This window comes from Neoarius graeffei, chromosome 11 (assembly GCF_027579695.1).
Source record: "Neoarius graeffei isolate fNeoGra1 chromosome 11, fNeoGra1.pri, whole genome shotgun sequence".
NCBI lineage: Eukaryota > Metazoa > Chordata > Actinopteri > Siluriformes > Ariidae > Neoarius > Neoarius graeffei.
In genome coordinates, this window is record NC_083579.1 from 3295126 (window position 1) to 3310689 (window position 15564).

The 15564-nt window shown below is 44.6% G+C and overlaps 2 protein-coding genes across 3 annotated transcripts in view; one reads left to right on the forward strand and one right to left on the reverse strand.

The window, feature by feature from the left end:
• Positions 1-3281, reverse strand: part of rtn4ip1 (reticulon 4 interacting protein 1) — a 29454-nt gene extending 26173 nt beyond the window's left edge. The window contains exon 1 of one of the 2 annotated variants that reach the window (XM_060933280.1): positions 2721-3281. In XM_060933280.1, coding sequence (XP_060789263.1) covers positions 2721-2985 — 265 coding nt within the window. In that variant the 5' untranslated portion in view covers positions 2986-3281. The remainder of the gene's footprint in view (positions 1-2720) is intronic. The other variant, XM_060933281.1, reaches the window with a different exon arrangement.
• Positions 3282-3376: 95 nt separating this feature from the next.
• On the forward strand, positions 3377-13224 carry qrsl1 (glutaminyl-tRNA amidotransferase subunit QRSL1). Its single transcript, XM_060933278.1, has 11 exons — positions 3377-3483; positions 3783-3942; positions 4714-4812; positions 4908-5004; positions 5139-5303; positions 5398-5573; positions 6577-6689; positions 7072-7264; positions 7358-7475; positions 7729-7934; positions 11982-13224. Exons 1-11 carry the CDS (start codon positions 3460-3462, stop codon positions 12200-12202), a joined length of 1572 nt encoding a protein of 523 aa, XP_060789261.1. The 5' UTR covers positions 3377-3459; the 3' UTR covers positions 12203-13224.
• The last annotated feature ends 2340 nt before the right edge of the window (positions 13225-15564 follow it).

Consider the following 15564-nt stretch of genomic DNA (forward strand, 5'->3'; position numbering starts at 1 on the left):
TGAAGTCAGGGTTTTTCTGCCAGAGTAAAACGCTACACAGCCACGCCCTTAGTGCAAGTCTAACGGTAGTTGACATGCTGCATTACTAGAAGTATTATTTAGCGCACGCCAGTCTTAAGGCGCTTAACACACAACGTTCAATGTGTATACGTATACAGACGGAGCCTTTGATCTTCACTCTGCGTTCATTTTGTCCATATTTGTGCACGTTTTGTGAAAACTTACAGATTCGGATGAGAAACAGCACCACCACTGGAAATCATGGCAGCAAACATGTAGACAATAGTTTAAGCAAGACGCAACAAAGAAATTATAAAATGGCTGACCTTGCTGAGGAAAGGTTTAATAAGAAATTTTAAACATTTATATGATGTTTACAGCATCTACAGCGCAGTCTCAGTTTTAAAAAAGTACATTATCACGATTACGACCATCTCAACATAGCCATGCATGTTGAACGTTTGGCTCTGTGCTGCCCTCTAGTGGATTAACATGAACGCCAATGTAAAGGACATGTGGAAGCATGTGGGCGATGACATCGTTTGAAACAGACTCATGTCTGTAAAGGTTAAAGAGGCAGCTTTGGGACCAACAGGTTGCCGGTTCGATTCCTTGGACCAGCAGGAATGGTTGAAGTGCCCTTGAGCATTTTGTACATAAACTGAGCTTCGGCTACAGTCACACTACAGCTCGCGATGGGTTATTGATGAAAATGAGGCGTTTGGTGGCGATGCTTCAGGAAGTAGTCCCAAACCCATCTGCAAGTATTTGCTGCTTGTTTTCGTCAACAAACTATCGACACTAGATTTTAATACATACACTGAAAATTTTCATAGTGTTTTTGGCGACTCGAGACGCACCAAAAAAACTTGTGAAGCTCTGAGAACATTTGGGAAGTATTTGCGAACCAGGGTTCGAATTATAAATTTGACCCAATGGGGGTCTCTATTTAAAAAAAAAAGCAATGCATACTCGCTCTCCTGGACCAGCGCACTTTTGCGCACTGCAGTGCACAGCTTTCACACACAGGCGCGCGCATGCACGCACACACACGGTGTTGCGCATATATATTAGTTAAACAAAGGAAGATTGTTGTGAGGTAGAGGACAAGTCTTCTTCGGACTTAACTTCACATTCGATTTCGCAGGCTGCAAATTTCAGTTTGCGCGCATAGTGGTGTGGTGGTGAAGTACAGCCGTACATGTTGCGGTTTAATAACACGTTCAATACAAAGTTATGGCTGCATGGTGATCGGAAATGAAACGAGTTTTATTTATATGGTGATATAGGCTATTCAAGCTTATTATGGTGATATATGACGCATTTGAGAGACTTCCACAGAAAATTAAGTTTGCTTCTTTCATGGGAGCCTGAGGGAATGGGAGCTCAGCTCCCATTGGCTCCCACGTAATTTGAACTATGTTGCGAACCCATTATGAGCTGTAATACCCCTTTTCCACCAAATCAGTTCCAGGGCTGGTTCGGGGCCAGTGCTGGTGCACAACTCGTTCAACTTGCGAGCCAGCTGAGAACCAGTTTACTTTTCCATAGCTCGCGGTGCTAAGGGAAGCCACATCATTACGTCGCTGCATACGTCAGTTACGTCGCTGTATACGTCTTTACGTCGCTGTGTTTGCATAAACCTTGGCGCAAACATCGAAGCAAAAACACAGAAGCAGCAGCAGCAACAATAATAATAATAAATAATAATAATAATAATAATAATAATAAATGACTTTGTGTTTGTACAGCTGCTGCTTCTCGTTGCTTAAAAATGGTGATCTTTCGCGGTCTTGTTATTGTTGTTGGTCTTAACAACTCCGCCCCCCCGCTGATGTAAGCGGTTCTTTCCTCTGGCCCAGCAGAGAGTTGGTGCTAGCCTGGAACCGGTTTTTCTGGCCCCAGAGCCAGTTCTTTGTCAGTGGAAACAGAAAACCCGGTTCCAAAATAAGCACTGGCCCCGAACCAGCCCTGGAACTGCTTTGGTGGAAAAGGGGCATTAGAGGCTTTAGAAGGCATGTTTCCATTCTTCAGTCACCATTCTTTGCCTTTGATGGAATGTTGTGGGCGTGGCTAAATGTCACCTTGCTGTGAAAAGCACTGGGTATTTTATGCTAATTTTTTTTTGGGCAAATCTTGTAAAAACTTGAAGCGCTGTTTGACCGTCTCGTCTCGTCTTCTTCCGCTTATCCGGGACCGGGTCGCGGAGGCAGCAGTCTAAGCATGGAAGCCCAAACTTCCCTTTCCCCAGACACCTCGGCCAGCTCCTCGGGAAGAACACCGAGGCGTTCCCAGGCCAGCCGAGAGACATAGTCCCTCCAGCGTGTCCTGGGTCTTCCCCGGGGCCTCCTCCCGGGGGGACATGCCTGGAAAACCTCCCCAGGGAGGCGTCCAGGAGGCATCCGAAAAAGATGCCCGAGCCACCTCAGCTGGTTCCTCTCGATGTGGAGGAGCAGCGGCTCTACTCCGAGCTCCTCCCGAGTGACTGTGCTTCTCACCTTATCTCTAAGGGAGCGCCCAGCCACCCTGCGAAGGAAACTCATTTCAGCCACTTGTATCCGCGATCTTGTTCTTTCTGTCATTACCCAAAGCTCATGACCATAGGTTTGACCGACACTATTTAAAAAAAGGAGTGATAATGACAGTGTTCTTACTTAAAAAAAAATACTTACCGCACCTTTAAGTATGTTACATACCGCAGCTTTAATCGCCAGACTTACTTCTCATGTTGACATCCAGCGGATTGAGTCCAGCTGCATGCACTTTGATGATCACCTCGTTTGGATAGTGTATGACGGGGAAAGCGGCGTTTTTGGTGAATCTGAGCACACTATTGTCTCCATATTTATCAATAACCCAGGCTTGCATTACAGACTGCAGGCTGGGAGAAGTGCTGAAAGTTTTCACCCCCTCCGCATGTCTGCTCAGCCTGAGACACACACCGCACACCAACTTCCGGAACGCAGGCCTGCTGCCAAGCCTCATGTTTATTCCACCCTAACTACACCAGGTTAAACTACTTAGCTTCACCGCAAAGTCAAATTCAAACAATCTGGTGTACATGACCTTTGACCTCCCTCTTTCTTTAACCAATCACACAACAGTTGAAACGCTAAGCCTTCTGGGATATGTAGTCGTTCTCCTGGTATGACGCTCAGCGAAAAAGGGTCACTACAACTCCAAACGATTGAATTAGTTTAAAATTAACTATACATAGCAAATATTTAAGGCTCCATTTATAATCCAGGCGTCTAAAAATAAACCACACACCGCATCAGATACACGGAATGAACTTTGAGGGAGAAAAAAATGGACAGTGAAATTTACTTCCGGGATTGACGTATTCCGACCAATCAGAGACCAGAACTCCAAATACGTCACACAGGTCGAGGAAACCAATATGGCCGCCTGCAATACCGGAAGTGGGAGAAGTCAGAATAACGAAGGACTTCTGTAATTATGCTGGGTTTATCCATAAAAGAGGTGATTTAATGAAATAATTGTAATATTTTCACAATGAAAAGGTAAAAATATTGTAATAATGTAATACAGAACGCGATTTAAATCGAAGTTGCACTCTCTAAATAGTTTAAAATCATGGATTTATACATTATTAGAAGTCTAAAATGATTTGGGTCACATTTTGCTGTTTAACTAACTGATTTGGCTGTGTAAGGTGGGGTGTAATGTGTCATGCAACACTGAATGTAATAAACTGAATATTATAGAGAGTAGAGGTCATTACTGAGAAGGTTTTGATGATGTGCTGTGATGTTCCTCAGGTGTGTGCAGCTCTGAGGGAAGGAAAGCTCTCAGCGACAGAGCTGTGCAGAAAATGTCTGCAGCGAATCAAGAAGACACGCCACCTCAACGCCTACATCACTGTAACAGAGGAGCTGGCAGTGAAACAGGCGCAGGAAGCGGACGACAGGCTGCTCAGAGGTGTGTGTGTGTGTGTGTGTGAGGCAGGAATACACACACATATTCAGACTTTAGGGTCGCAAATCCACCAAGCAGGTTTTAGAGACGTGGGAGGAAACCAGAGAACGAGGAGAAAACCTACATGGGCATGATGAAAAATGCGAGACAGTAACCTGAGCTCAGGATCGAATCAGGAAGCCCGGAGGTGTAACACCACCCCAAAAAAATTTTTTAACCTGATATGCTTTAATTACTAATATTAAAAGTTTAATAGGGGCGGCACGGTGGTGTAGTGGTTAGCGCTGTCGCCTCACAGCAAGAAGGTCCTGGGTTCGAGCCACGTGGCCGGCGAGGGCCTTTCTGTGTGGAGTTTGCATGTTCTCCCCGTGTCCGCGTGGGTTTCCCCCAGGTGCTCCGGTTTCCCCCACAGTCCAAAGACATGCAGGTTAGGTTAACTGGTGACTCTAAATTGAGCGTAGGTGTGAATGTGAGTGTGAATGGTTGTCTGTGTCTATGTGTCAGCCCTGTGATGACCTGGCGACTTGTCCAGGGTGAACCCCGCCTTTCACCCGTAGTCAGCTGGGATAGGCTCCAGCTTGTCTGCGACCCTGTAGAACAGGATAAAGCGGCTACAGATAATGAGATGAGATGAAAAGTTTAATAGTCTAGTTACCGTTATTATTATTATTATTATTATTATTATAACCGAACTGAGAAGGTGCAGTGTTCTAAAAACAACATGAATGGCCAGGTTTTTATTATTAAAAAAATAAGTAAAATCCTCTACATCAGGTAAACCTCTCGGTCTGCTGGATGGCATTCCTTTTGCTGTAAAAGACAACTTCTGTACAAAGAACATAGAGACTACATGCGCCTCTCGCATGCTACAAGGTAAGCAGATGAAAGAAAAAGTATAATAAAGTTATAAAACAAATAATACAAATGGTGCTGTGTAAATTCTAAACCACTTGTGCATTTGTGTTTAGGTTATTTTCCTCCGTTTAATGCTACAGTGGTACAGAAGTTACTGGATCAGGGGGCTGTGCTCATGGGGAAGACCAACTTGGATGAGTTTGCTATGGGGTAATGGAGCAAACACAGGACAGCATAGAACATGACCATAAATCAGATAACGTCTGGAGAGGATTCAGATCTTTGGAGCCTTCTGACTCTTACACACACACTTTTTTTTTCCTCTCTCTCTCACACACACACAGATCAGGCAGCACTGATGGAGCGTTTGGTCCTGTGAGGAACCCCTGGAGTTACACTGCTCCGTACCGGACGCTCCGCCCTGGAACAGATCCGGACTCTGATTGGGTGATTACAGGTGGGAGTTCAGGAGGAAGTGCAGCCGCTGTGGCGTCTCTGAGCAGCTTCCTGTGAGTCTGTCAATCACTTAACTGCTCGTGTGGTGCTTTCTGGTGAACACATGAACCCACACCCTGATGTTGAATCTCTGTGTGTGTGTGTCAGTGCCCTGAGCTCCGATACAGGCGGTTCCACTCGTAACCCCGGCTCTCTGTGTGGCGTCGTGGCTCTGAAGCCCAGCTATGGTCTGCTGTCTCGTCACGGCCTCATCCCCCTCGTTAACTCCATGGACGTCCCCGGCATCATGAGCAGGAGCGTCCACGACACGGCAATCACACTCAGTACGACACGCTATTTTATTTCGCACAATTCAACACCGGGATCTTTAACTGGACTTTTATTATGACTGACAATTTTATACCAACATTGTGTTCAACACTAGATTAGAGGAAACGATTGCAAAAATAACTGACTAAAATGAACAATTACGTAACATAAAATAATAAATGAATCAAATAAACGACCATAATTTAATAATTAGAGTTTAAGTATGGGTTTTTTTTTCCTCCAATTATTGTTTTAAATATTATTTTAAAATGTATCGAAATGAATACAATAATCTTTAAACGCAAAAATAAAAAAATCACTTTAAAAATATTACCATAAATTAAAATTATTTTAAAATATGCATTATACATATAATTATTTAATAATATAATACAATAAAATGTTTAATAATTTGTAACATTTAATGCAATTCAGTACTTAATTAATTATTCAAATTATTGTAAACATTTGTGTAATTTTTTTATTGCGATCCAAATAATTTGATAATTAAGAATAATAATTTTTGATGAGTTTTACCGAGAATATATCTTAACCATTTTAATATAGAATTAAGATTTTATCAGATATACTTAAGATTATAGATTTGGGTATATATTTATTTCATATTTCCTTCATATCTATTTATATTCCATTCTAATCAAGGATCATTTTTATACATTTAAGATTTATCATTTATATTTAAGAATATAGATAGAAGTAGATATTTCAGATCTTTATTTATTTATAGCTAGTGTCCCCAATTAGTAGGCTACTTGTGGCCATCTATAAGTTTGACACTAATAAAGTTGTTGATTGATTGAATAAAAAATGGCAAATACGTATTGCCTTAAAATTCTTTGTAAGTAAAAAAAAAATTAGCTATTAAATATGATAGAAATACATTATAGTGTTTTCAGACAATAAAAATATTATTATTATTATTAGTAGTAGTAGTAGTAGTCGTGTTTTTATTTTATTTTCTCGATATATTTTCCTGAGCGTGGATGATGTGTGCAGATGTCCTACAGGGTCTGGATGTAAAAGACTCGACCACGGTCCCGGCTCCTGATTCTCCCGCTGCTCTCCTTCAGGAGTTTGATGTCGGAGATCTTTGCGTGGGCGTCCCGAAGGTAACCGTTCACTTGTTACGTTAATAACTGCATGTTATATCCTGGTGGTTCTCACCGAGCAGGTCACATGCCCCGCCCTACATGTATCACAGAACACGATAGATTTATCTACAGCTTTGACCTCTTCATGCTGTGAAGGAGACACGTGTGACTCTGCCTTCAAATTTGTCCTCCTTTTAAATGGGACAGATTTTATTTTAGGAGCACAAACTCTGTTACGTGCTTCACAGCGTCCTCTCTAATAAAGAACAGCATCATTTTACCTTCGTTAATTCTCTGTGTGTAATATTTTAATTTATTCCACGGTTCTGTTGAAATCAGGATTCTGATTGGTCAGATTTTGATTAGTGTGTGTGTGTGTGTGTGTGTGTGTGTGTGGCAGGAGTACCACGCTCCGGGTCTGTCGGACGAGACGTTGTCCCAGTGGACGCGTGTGGCAGCCATGTTTGAGCGAGCGGGGGCGCGGGTGTGTGAAGTGTCGCTCCCTCACACTCTGTACTCCATCGTGTGCTACCACGTGCTCTGCTGCTGCGAGGTGGCGTCCAACATGGCGTGCTTTGACGGCCTGCAGTACGGTGAGAGTCGGCACGGATAAAGCGTCAGAGAGAGAAACGGATTAAAGGTGTATAACGAACCCTCACCAATCCCGTGTGTGTGTCGTGTTGCAGGTCACCGCAGTTCAGTAGAGAGCTCAACTGAAACGCTGTACGCCACCACACGGCACGAGGGCTTCAACGACGTCGTGCGGCGCAGGGTCCTCTCGGGAAACTACTTCCTGTTGAAACAGTGAGGGACTTCCTGTTCTCTTCCCTGTGCCATCTTTTTATATTTTTCAAGAAATGTACAGCTGCTACAGGACAGAACTCCAGACTGTTCTCCTGTAATTTAGAACTTAGAACCCCGGTCCAACCAAATGGTTTAACATTTAGAACGTTGAACCAGTCTGTGGTTCTAAGTTCTAATCCCTTAGAGTGTAACAGTCTGGAGTTCTGACCTTACCCGTTTTAACCCGAGTGACGTTAACGTCTCGTGTGTTTAGGAACTACGAGCGCTACTTTGTGAAGGCTCAGCAGATCAGGCGTCTGATCGCGGAGGATTTCCGGCGCGTGTTCTCCTCCGGCGTGGACGTCCTCCTCACGCCCACCACGCTCAGAGACGCCATGTCTTACTCAGACTTCATCCAGGAGGACAATCGCACTCGCAGCGCGCAGGACGACATCTTCACTCAGCCGGTCAATTTAGCAGGTGGGACATCACATGACCATCTCGACCAATCCTGTGCTCGGAAATTCTCATTTCTGCACACGAAGATATTTTTGCGTGCCGATTGGGTCTGTTTGCAGTATTCCCACAAAGGATAATTTAAAAAAAAAAAAAAAACATCTTCAGTATTTTCACAAAGTATTGGCACCCTTTGTGCTCGGCCCGTGTGCCACCATTAAACCAAACGTTTGTTGCGTGCTTCAGTTCACTCTGAGATAAACGCACCAAAGCTGTTTACAGAACTGCTTCATGATGTGCTTTTTTTTTATATCATTTATGTCGCGCCGCAGGGCAGGGGGTATAAAACCACCCCAGGACACTTTAACTAGGTGTTAAGTTTAGCGGTGTCAGCAGTCATTTGGTCCTTTTATCGATCCTTTGATCGGCGTTCTCGATAATCGTTAGTGATCAACCCCTAAGCGAGGCTCGTTACGCCTTTTTTTGTGGCGTTAACGCGTATCGTTAACTCGACTGCGGACTTGATTACTGATTGTGTCTGGGGGAAGAGGAGCGCATGGCTCTGTGTGTGTGTGAGCAGGCGAATGACGGATGTAATTGCAGGAATAGTGTTTATTTACAAACAGGCAGGCAAACAGGACAAAAATGTAAGACGTGAAATGGGCGATGGTCATGCGAGACACAAACAGAATGGTGGTGGTAAAGACGAGAGGCGGAGTCCAAATACACAAAAGAAAGCTCAACCAGAAACGCAATACACCGATATAAGGCCTGGTAATGTGAGACACTCAAGCAGTTTATGTCGGAGATTGTCATTCTCGTGATCTCTGACCCTAGGAACAACTGGTTGAACGTTTATTGGATTAGATTTTGGAATTGATCCGATCAGGATCGAGGTCACAGCAAGGTCAAATCCCTGAAACGGTCTCTGTCCAGCGTGAAGCGGATTCCAGGTGGACAATTTAGTCTTCAGCTTTCCAGTTTATTTATGGATTCTTTATGTATCAGATTCTGGGAAGAGCCAGCCTGCTCATTTCCTTCTAAATGTGCACGGAGCGTACCTGAGACCACTGCTGGGTTGTTTTTAAAGATAAAGAACAGTTGAATATAATCGTTTCCTTCTGTTCAGTAATAATAACAGGAAGGTTATAACAGTCTGTCGCCGTATGAAGTTCAGCATTCTGAATTTGGTAATCTTTAACCACCTACTTGACGTCAGTACTAAGTATTAATAAAGTTCACACACATACATATGCACGCGTGCGCGCTAACTCTAAGCTAATCAGTAACATGGAATGGGGTTTAAGATGATGGAGAACACGAGCTATTGTCCTGTCGGACTGTCCGGAATTCTTCATCAGCGTTCCCGCTGTTTAATCCCTCATTCACAGGAAGTACAGTAAATAATATACACGCACGCATGCACACACATCAGACACTGAAGAAACTTCCGACTAAAAGAGGAAGATTCTCAGTGCTTGATTTGCGTGTTAAGCTTAGCAACATGACGGATGACTGAAGTTTTGATTTACAAGTTACTCATTTAGAAAGAAGAAGTTTCTCTGTCTCTCTCTCTCTCACACACACACACACACACACACACACACACACACACTTTAGTGTTTCACAGTAATTTCTGAAGAGGAAGTCTTTATTAGTCATGTACACTCAAGCACAGTGAAATTTCTCCTCTGCATTTAACCCATCTGAAGCAGTGAACACATACAGGTGAGCAGTGAAAACACACACACACACACACACACACGCGCCTGGGGAGCAGTTGAGGGCCCGGTGCCTTGCTCAAGGGCCCTTCAGCTGTGATACACAGGGAGGAGAAAGTGCTCTTCATTCACTCAACTCCCCTCACATTCTTCCTGCCGGTCCTGGGCATTGAACCAGCAACCCTTTGAGTCCAAGGCTGCTTCTCTAACCTTCAGGCCACGGCTGCCACCATTCTGTCCCTCCAGCAGTGCCGTCTCCTACCGTCAACTGCATACCTGCCAACCTGTACACATCTTGCGTAGCCGCTACGAATTTTTACCTCATTGTACGACTGTACGTTTTCACATTAAAAAGTACGCATATCGTCCAAACTCGCATTTCAGTCAAGTTCTCGCTGAAGTTGATACCGCTGATCTGTGAGAAAACTCAAAGCCAGAATGGAACGCTTTGCCCAATCCCCCCGCCCCTCTTCCAGAGCATGTGGCTCTGCCCTCTTCACACCCTCCCCTTCCTCCTTCGCGTCTCTGACTTGAGTGCAGCGGTGCAGCCAGGTGGCTAGAGCGAGTCGGGGATTGAAACGTCGGTTAGAGACGTCGTTTTTATATTTGTAACAGAAACGGTTGTGTTTCACGTGTACTCGAGCTTCCTAGCCGTTATTTTGTGCATTTACAACACCAGCAGTACAGGCTAGTTCTTCATTTAACTTCGAAGCCGTCACTCGAGGTTGCATATTCGATGCGGTAACCAACGAAACCTGATTACAATTCCTCTCGCGCTCTCATTGAATCACTATGATAAGGACCACTTTATTGATGTGCTCAACAGAACGTAGCGTGTTGTATATCTTAAGGGCAGTCGGTAACTTCTGTCAGTGGTAGCCTAGAATGTTTGCAGATGATGTGAAGTCAAAAATTGGTCATCCCTCTTATGAAAAAACCTGCGTGGTACTGCAGTATCAAATGCTTTTTTATACAGTATTACTGCAGTAAATGCAATATTTCGAATGCAAATGCAATAGTTTGCACATGAAAAAGGCGTACTACAAAATACTGCAGTGTACTGTATAATGCAATATTTTTACTGTATAATGCAATATACTTCCAACATGTTAAAAAATTCAAAAGTCTAAACCTATTGCATGGGAAATTTGTGCAGACCATGTTTTGTGTTGAAAGTGCCTTTTTTACACACTGTATTAATTTAATGTGTTATTTATTTTGAAAGAGCGGCTCAGGTTTAATTTCATTTCATTTGCACATGTATTTAATGTTTGTTGTGCTTTTCAAAACGGAAGGAAGTTCCCAAGAGCCATCAATAACAGTTTCCCAAAGTCTATCAATAGGAATGTTTTACAAAACTGGACTATGTTCCCAAGGTCAATCAGTAAAACTGGATTGAAAGTGTGTTTGTGGTCTGTGGGGGCGCATGCACGCCGGGTTGGGGTGAGGTTGACGCGGGGGGGGTACTCATGAAATTGTACTCATAAAATTTTTTCAAGGTTGGCAGGTATGCAATTGTTTTGTTTTTTGTTTTTTCCCCCCTTCAGTGCTTGTTATTGTTTAAATACATTATCGTTTCCATAGTAACGGCTCATTCACAGGGAATTGGATGGACACTAGATGCTCCGTGAAGTTGTTTCCAGGGTTTAGTTGACGTTTGTTTGTTTACGGAAGGAGTCTCCAGTGTCGGAGGCGAAGCTGTAACTTTAAATTTTCCGACATTTTCACGACAGACAAGTTTACGCTTCTTTCCGGTTTCCTGGTCACATGAAAATCTGCCTTTTTTTTTTTTGTCTCAGAGACCAAATAAAGAGCGGCTGGTGAAAGGACATGTGTTTATAGCTGCTAGAACATCCGAGAACTTCCGAGCTTGCTTCGTGTCTGTTTCATAACATTTTAAATGTAGCTATAAAAGGATAAAAAGTACAAAATAATGCTGTACAAAACAAACTTTGATTGTCGTTATCAGGTTACTGTGGTATAAAAGTGAGTGAAAACACTTCAGGACATGCTGTTGGAGGAAAGTGATCATTTCCACTGGGCTAACCAGAACATAAAACGGTGTTGATTATTTTCCTGTAACAGCGTGCCCCTAAAGTGCTTTATTTTTTACTTAATGAAATGTTCTTGGTGTTATTTCAGAGAGAAACCCGTCACATCAAACCGCAAAGCCTGGACTGTGCACATATGATAAATGTCTTAATGAATGAGGAAATGTTTTTATATTTATTGAGGTTATTTTCTAATCTTTGTCTCAATGATTTTCATTTTCAATCAAAACCAACAGATGACATTAAAACGCAAATTTGGAAAAAATAAAAAGCCTGACCTGTGTGTCTCTCCCGTCCAGGTCTCCCTGCCGTCGCCGTCCCGACGTCCCTCTCCAGCCGAGGACTTCCCATCAGTCTGCAGCTGATTGGCCAGCACCTCCAGGACAGGAAGTTGCTGACGGTAGCTCACTGGATGGAGCAGCAGCTCGATTTTCCCCTCCTCCGTTTTGACAACGAAGACGACGCCCAGGAGACAAAATCGGAGTGGGACAGAGACCGAGAACACACCTCAGGGTTGTGAATGATGACGTCAGCTCAAATCTGAGAGAAATAAAAACCAAGATCCTAAATTTCCATGCTGCAGAATCCTGGGTTCTGATTGGTCAGAAGGTGTTGAGGGCTGGAAGTCTTCCATCTTCAGGAGGGAACAGCTGTTTATAGCTGCTACAGTGCAAGCGAGAAATTATTCCATGGACAACATTTCTACAACATTAAAGGCAACTATAAACGGATAAAAAAGTGTTGTTGTTTATTCAATAAATGGTGAGCATTTTGGTGCACTATAAGAGAAATGTATAAAACACTTTATCAGAAATTAATCAACTTCACAGTGTTAACAGGAACCCCACTTCATCACGCTGACCCATCACTGATTATTTTCCTGTAAAAGCATAACACGGAGGTTGGGGAGGACAGTTCTGTGCAGATTTTTTTTAGCACTTCCTGTAGAGTAAATTCTGGAACAGAACAGCATGTTATTGTTTGTGGAGATTTTTGTCTCTTTTTCTTTTTCCCCCACTAATTTCTCCTTAATTTATTCGTGGCCGGTTCCCACCCACCAGACACCTCTCCCCGTAGCCACCAATCAGAGAGGGCAAAGGTCATGACGCACTTCCTCCGAGGCACATGACACCAGGGGGCGGGGTAGCACACAAGGAGGAATGTGGTATCCGCCCACTTCTGCATCCCTCATCTCACAGACGCCTGTGATTCGCTCACGTCACTGTAATTGACCGACAGGTTTCAGAGGTGACCCTGTGGAATGTACCGGAAGGCTGATATAAAAGCCTGAAAACTGATTCAGTGAAGGAGAAACGTTCAGAATGAGGTGATGACTCGAACCACAGAGGAAGAGCAGACGACCCTCACTTCCTGTCCTACAGGCCGATTTCTACACTGTACGGCAATGACGCTCGCGAAGTATTTATACCTCCACGTCCTGTAGGAGACGCTGTCACATGAAACACACCGGAGTTTACTGACATTAAAAAAGAGCGAAAAAACAATGAAAGTTTCACTGTTTAATAAAAAACACGGACAGGATGTTGCTTTGTTTTGAAAGAAATTTGCTGGGGAAAAGAAACCTCGTGATTAAAAAAAAAGTCTATATATATTTTTTAATTTCACTTTATTTTAGTATTTTGTTACTTCACACAATTAAAAATAAAATATTTTTGATTAAAAATATAAATTTTATTTTAATTTATTTTTTTTAATCACATGAAGTTTTTTTTTTCCCCCACTAAAATAAGTGATTTTATTATTTTAAAGAAACAAGCACCATGCGTCAATATTTTACTAAAATGTTTTAGGTTTTTTTTTTTTAAATTATAATTCTAAGCCGAGTGAATTCTCACTGAAAGCGTTTCTGAAGTGTTTTAACTCCTGTATTCAGCAGGACGAGTGACTCGGATCACTCCAGTGTAATTAGCGTTTAAAGGTACCGGCTCACCCTTCCCATAATCCTCTGGGGCAAGCAGTGAGTTGCCATTTTCTGTGGCCGCTAACATCTGAGGCTGTAGATCTTAAATTGTAATGTGAAACTGAAGATATTTTGTTCACCAGCCACTTTATTAGGAACACCTTTATTAGGAACAACTGTGGTGAGCAGAAAAGCATCTCAGCATGCAACAGAAGAAAGAAGAACACATTGGGTTCCACTCCTGCAGCCAAGAACAGGGATCTTAGAATCAACAAGAAGTTCCTATTAAAGTGGCCGGTGAGTGTATAAATTGGCTGTAACGGAGCAGAGCTCCCCTCCTAGAACTGCCACGTTATTGTGGTGGAGGGGTTTGTGTGCTTGAATGATCCTAGGAGCTATGTTGTCGGGGGCATTACGCCCCTGTTAGGGTCTCCCAAGGCAGACAGGTCCTAGGTGACAGGCCAGACCAAGAGCAGTCCACTAAAACCCTCATGGATAATACTAGATCAAGGACCGTGATGTCGCCCAGTATGGCGCAGCCGGGGCCCCACCCTGGAGCCAGGCCCGGGGTTGGGGCTCGTATGCGAGCGCTTGGTGGCCGGGCCTTTGCCCATGGGGCCCGGCTGGGCTCAGCCTGAAGCGGTGACGTGGGCCCAACCTCCTGTGGGTTCACCACCCACAGAGGTAGCCATAGGGGGCCGGTGCAGTGTAGATTGGGCGGCAGTCGAAGGCAGGGGCCTCAACAACCTGATCTCCGAACACAGCGGCTAGCTGTTGGGACATGGAATGTCACTTCGCTGGGGGGGAAAGAGCCTGAGCTTGTGCGGGAGGTTGAGAGGTACCAGCTAGAGATAGTCGGGCTCACCTCCACGCACAGCTTGGGCTCCGGAACCCAGCTCCTCAAGAGGGGCTGGACTCTCCACTTCTCTGGAGTTGCCCATGGTGAGTGGCGGCGGGCTGGTGTGGGCTTGCTTATAGCTCCCCAGCTCAGCCGCCATGTGTTGGAGTTTACCCCAGTGAATGAGAGGGTCACCTCTCTGCGCCTTCGGATTGGGGACAGGGCTCTTGCTGTTGTTTGTGCCTACGGGCCGAATAGCAGTATAGAGTATCCAGCCTTCTTGGAGTCCCTGGGAGAGGTACTGAGAGGTGCTCAGACTGGGGACTCCATTGTTCTACTGGGGGACTTTAATGCTCACGTGGGCGACGACAGTGACACCTGGAGGGGTGTGATTGGGAGGAACGGCCTCCCCGATCTGTACCCAAGTGGTGTTTTGTTATTGGACTTCTGTGCTAGTCACGGTTTGTCCATAACGAACACCATATTCGAGCATAGGGGTGTCCATAAGTGCACGTGGCACCAGGACACCTTAGGTCGGAGGTCGATGATCGACTTTGTTGTCGTTTCATCTGATCTCCGGCCCTATGTCTTGGACACTCGGGTGAAGAGAGAGGCTGAGCTGTCAACTGATCACCACCTGGTGGTGAGTTGGATCAACTGGCGGAGGAGGAAGCCGGACAGACCTGGCAGGCCCAAACGTATGGTGAGGGTCTGCTGGGAACGTCTGGCCGAGCACTCTGTCGGGGAGGTCTTTAACTCCCACCTTTGGGAGAGCTTCTCCCAGCTTCCGAGGGAGGCTGAGTTTGAGTGGACCATGTTCTCTACCTCCATTGTAGACACGGCTGTTCGGAGCTGTGGCCGCAAGTCTCCGGTGCCTGTCGTGGTGGCAATCCCCGAACCCGGTGGTGGACACCAGAAGTAAGGGATGCTGTCAAGCTGAAGAAGGAGTCCTGTCGGGCCATGTTGGCCTCCGGGACTCCTGAGGCAGCTGATGGGTATCGACAGGCCAGGCGTGCCACACCTCGGGCAGTTGCAGAGGCAAAAACTCGAAACTGGGAGGCGTTCGGTGAGGCCATGGAGGAGGACTATCGGTCGGCCTCGAAGAAATTCTGGCAAACCGTCC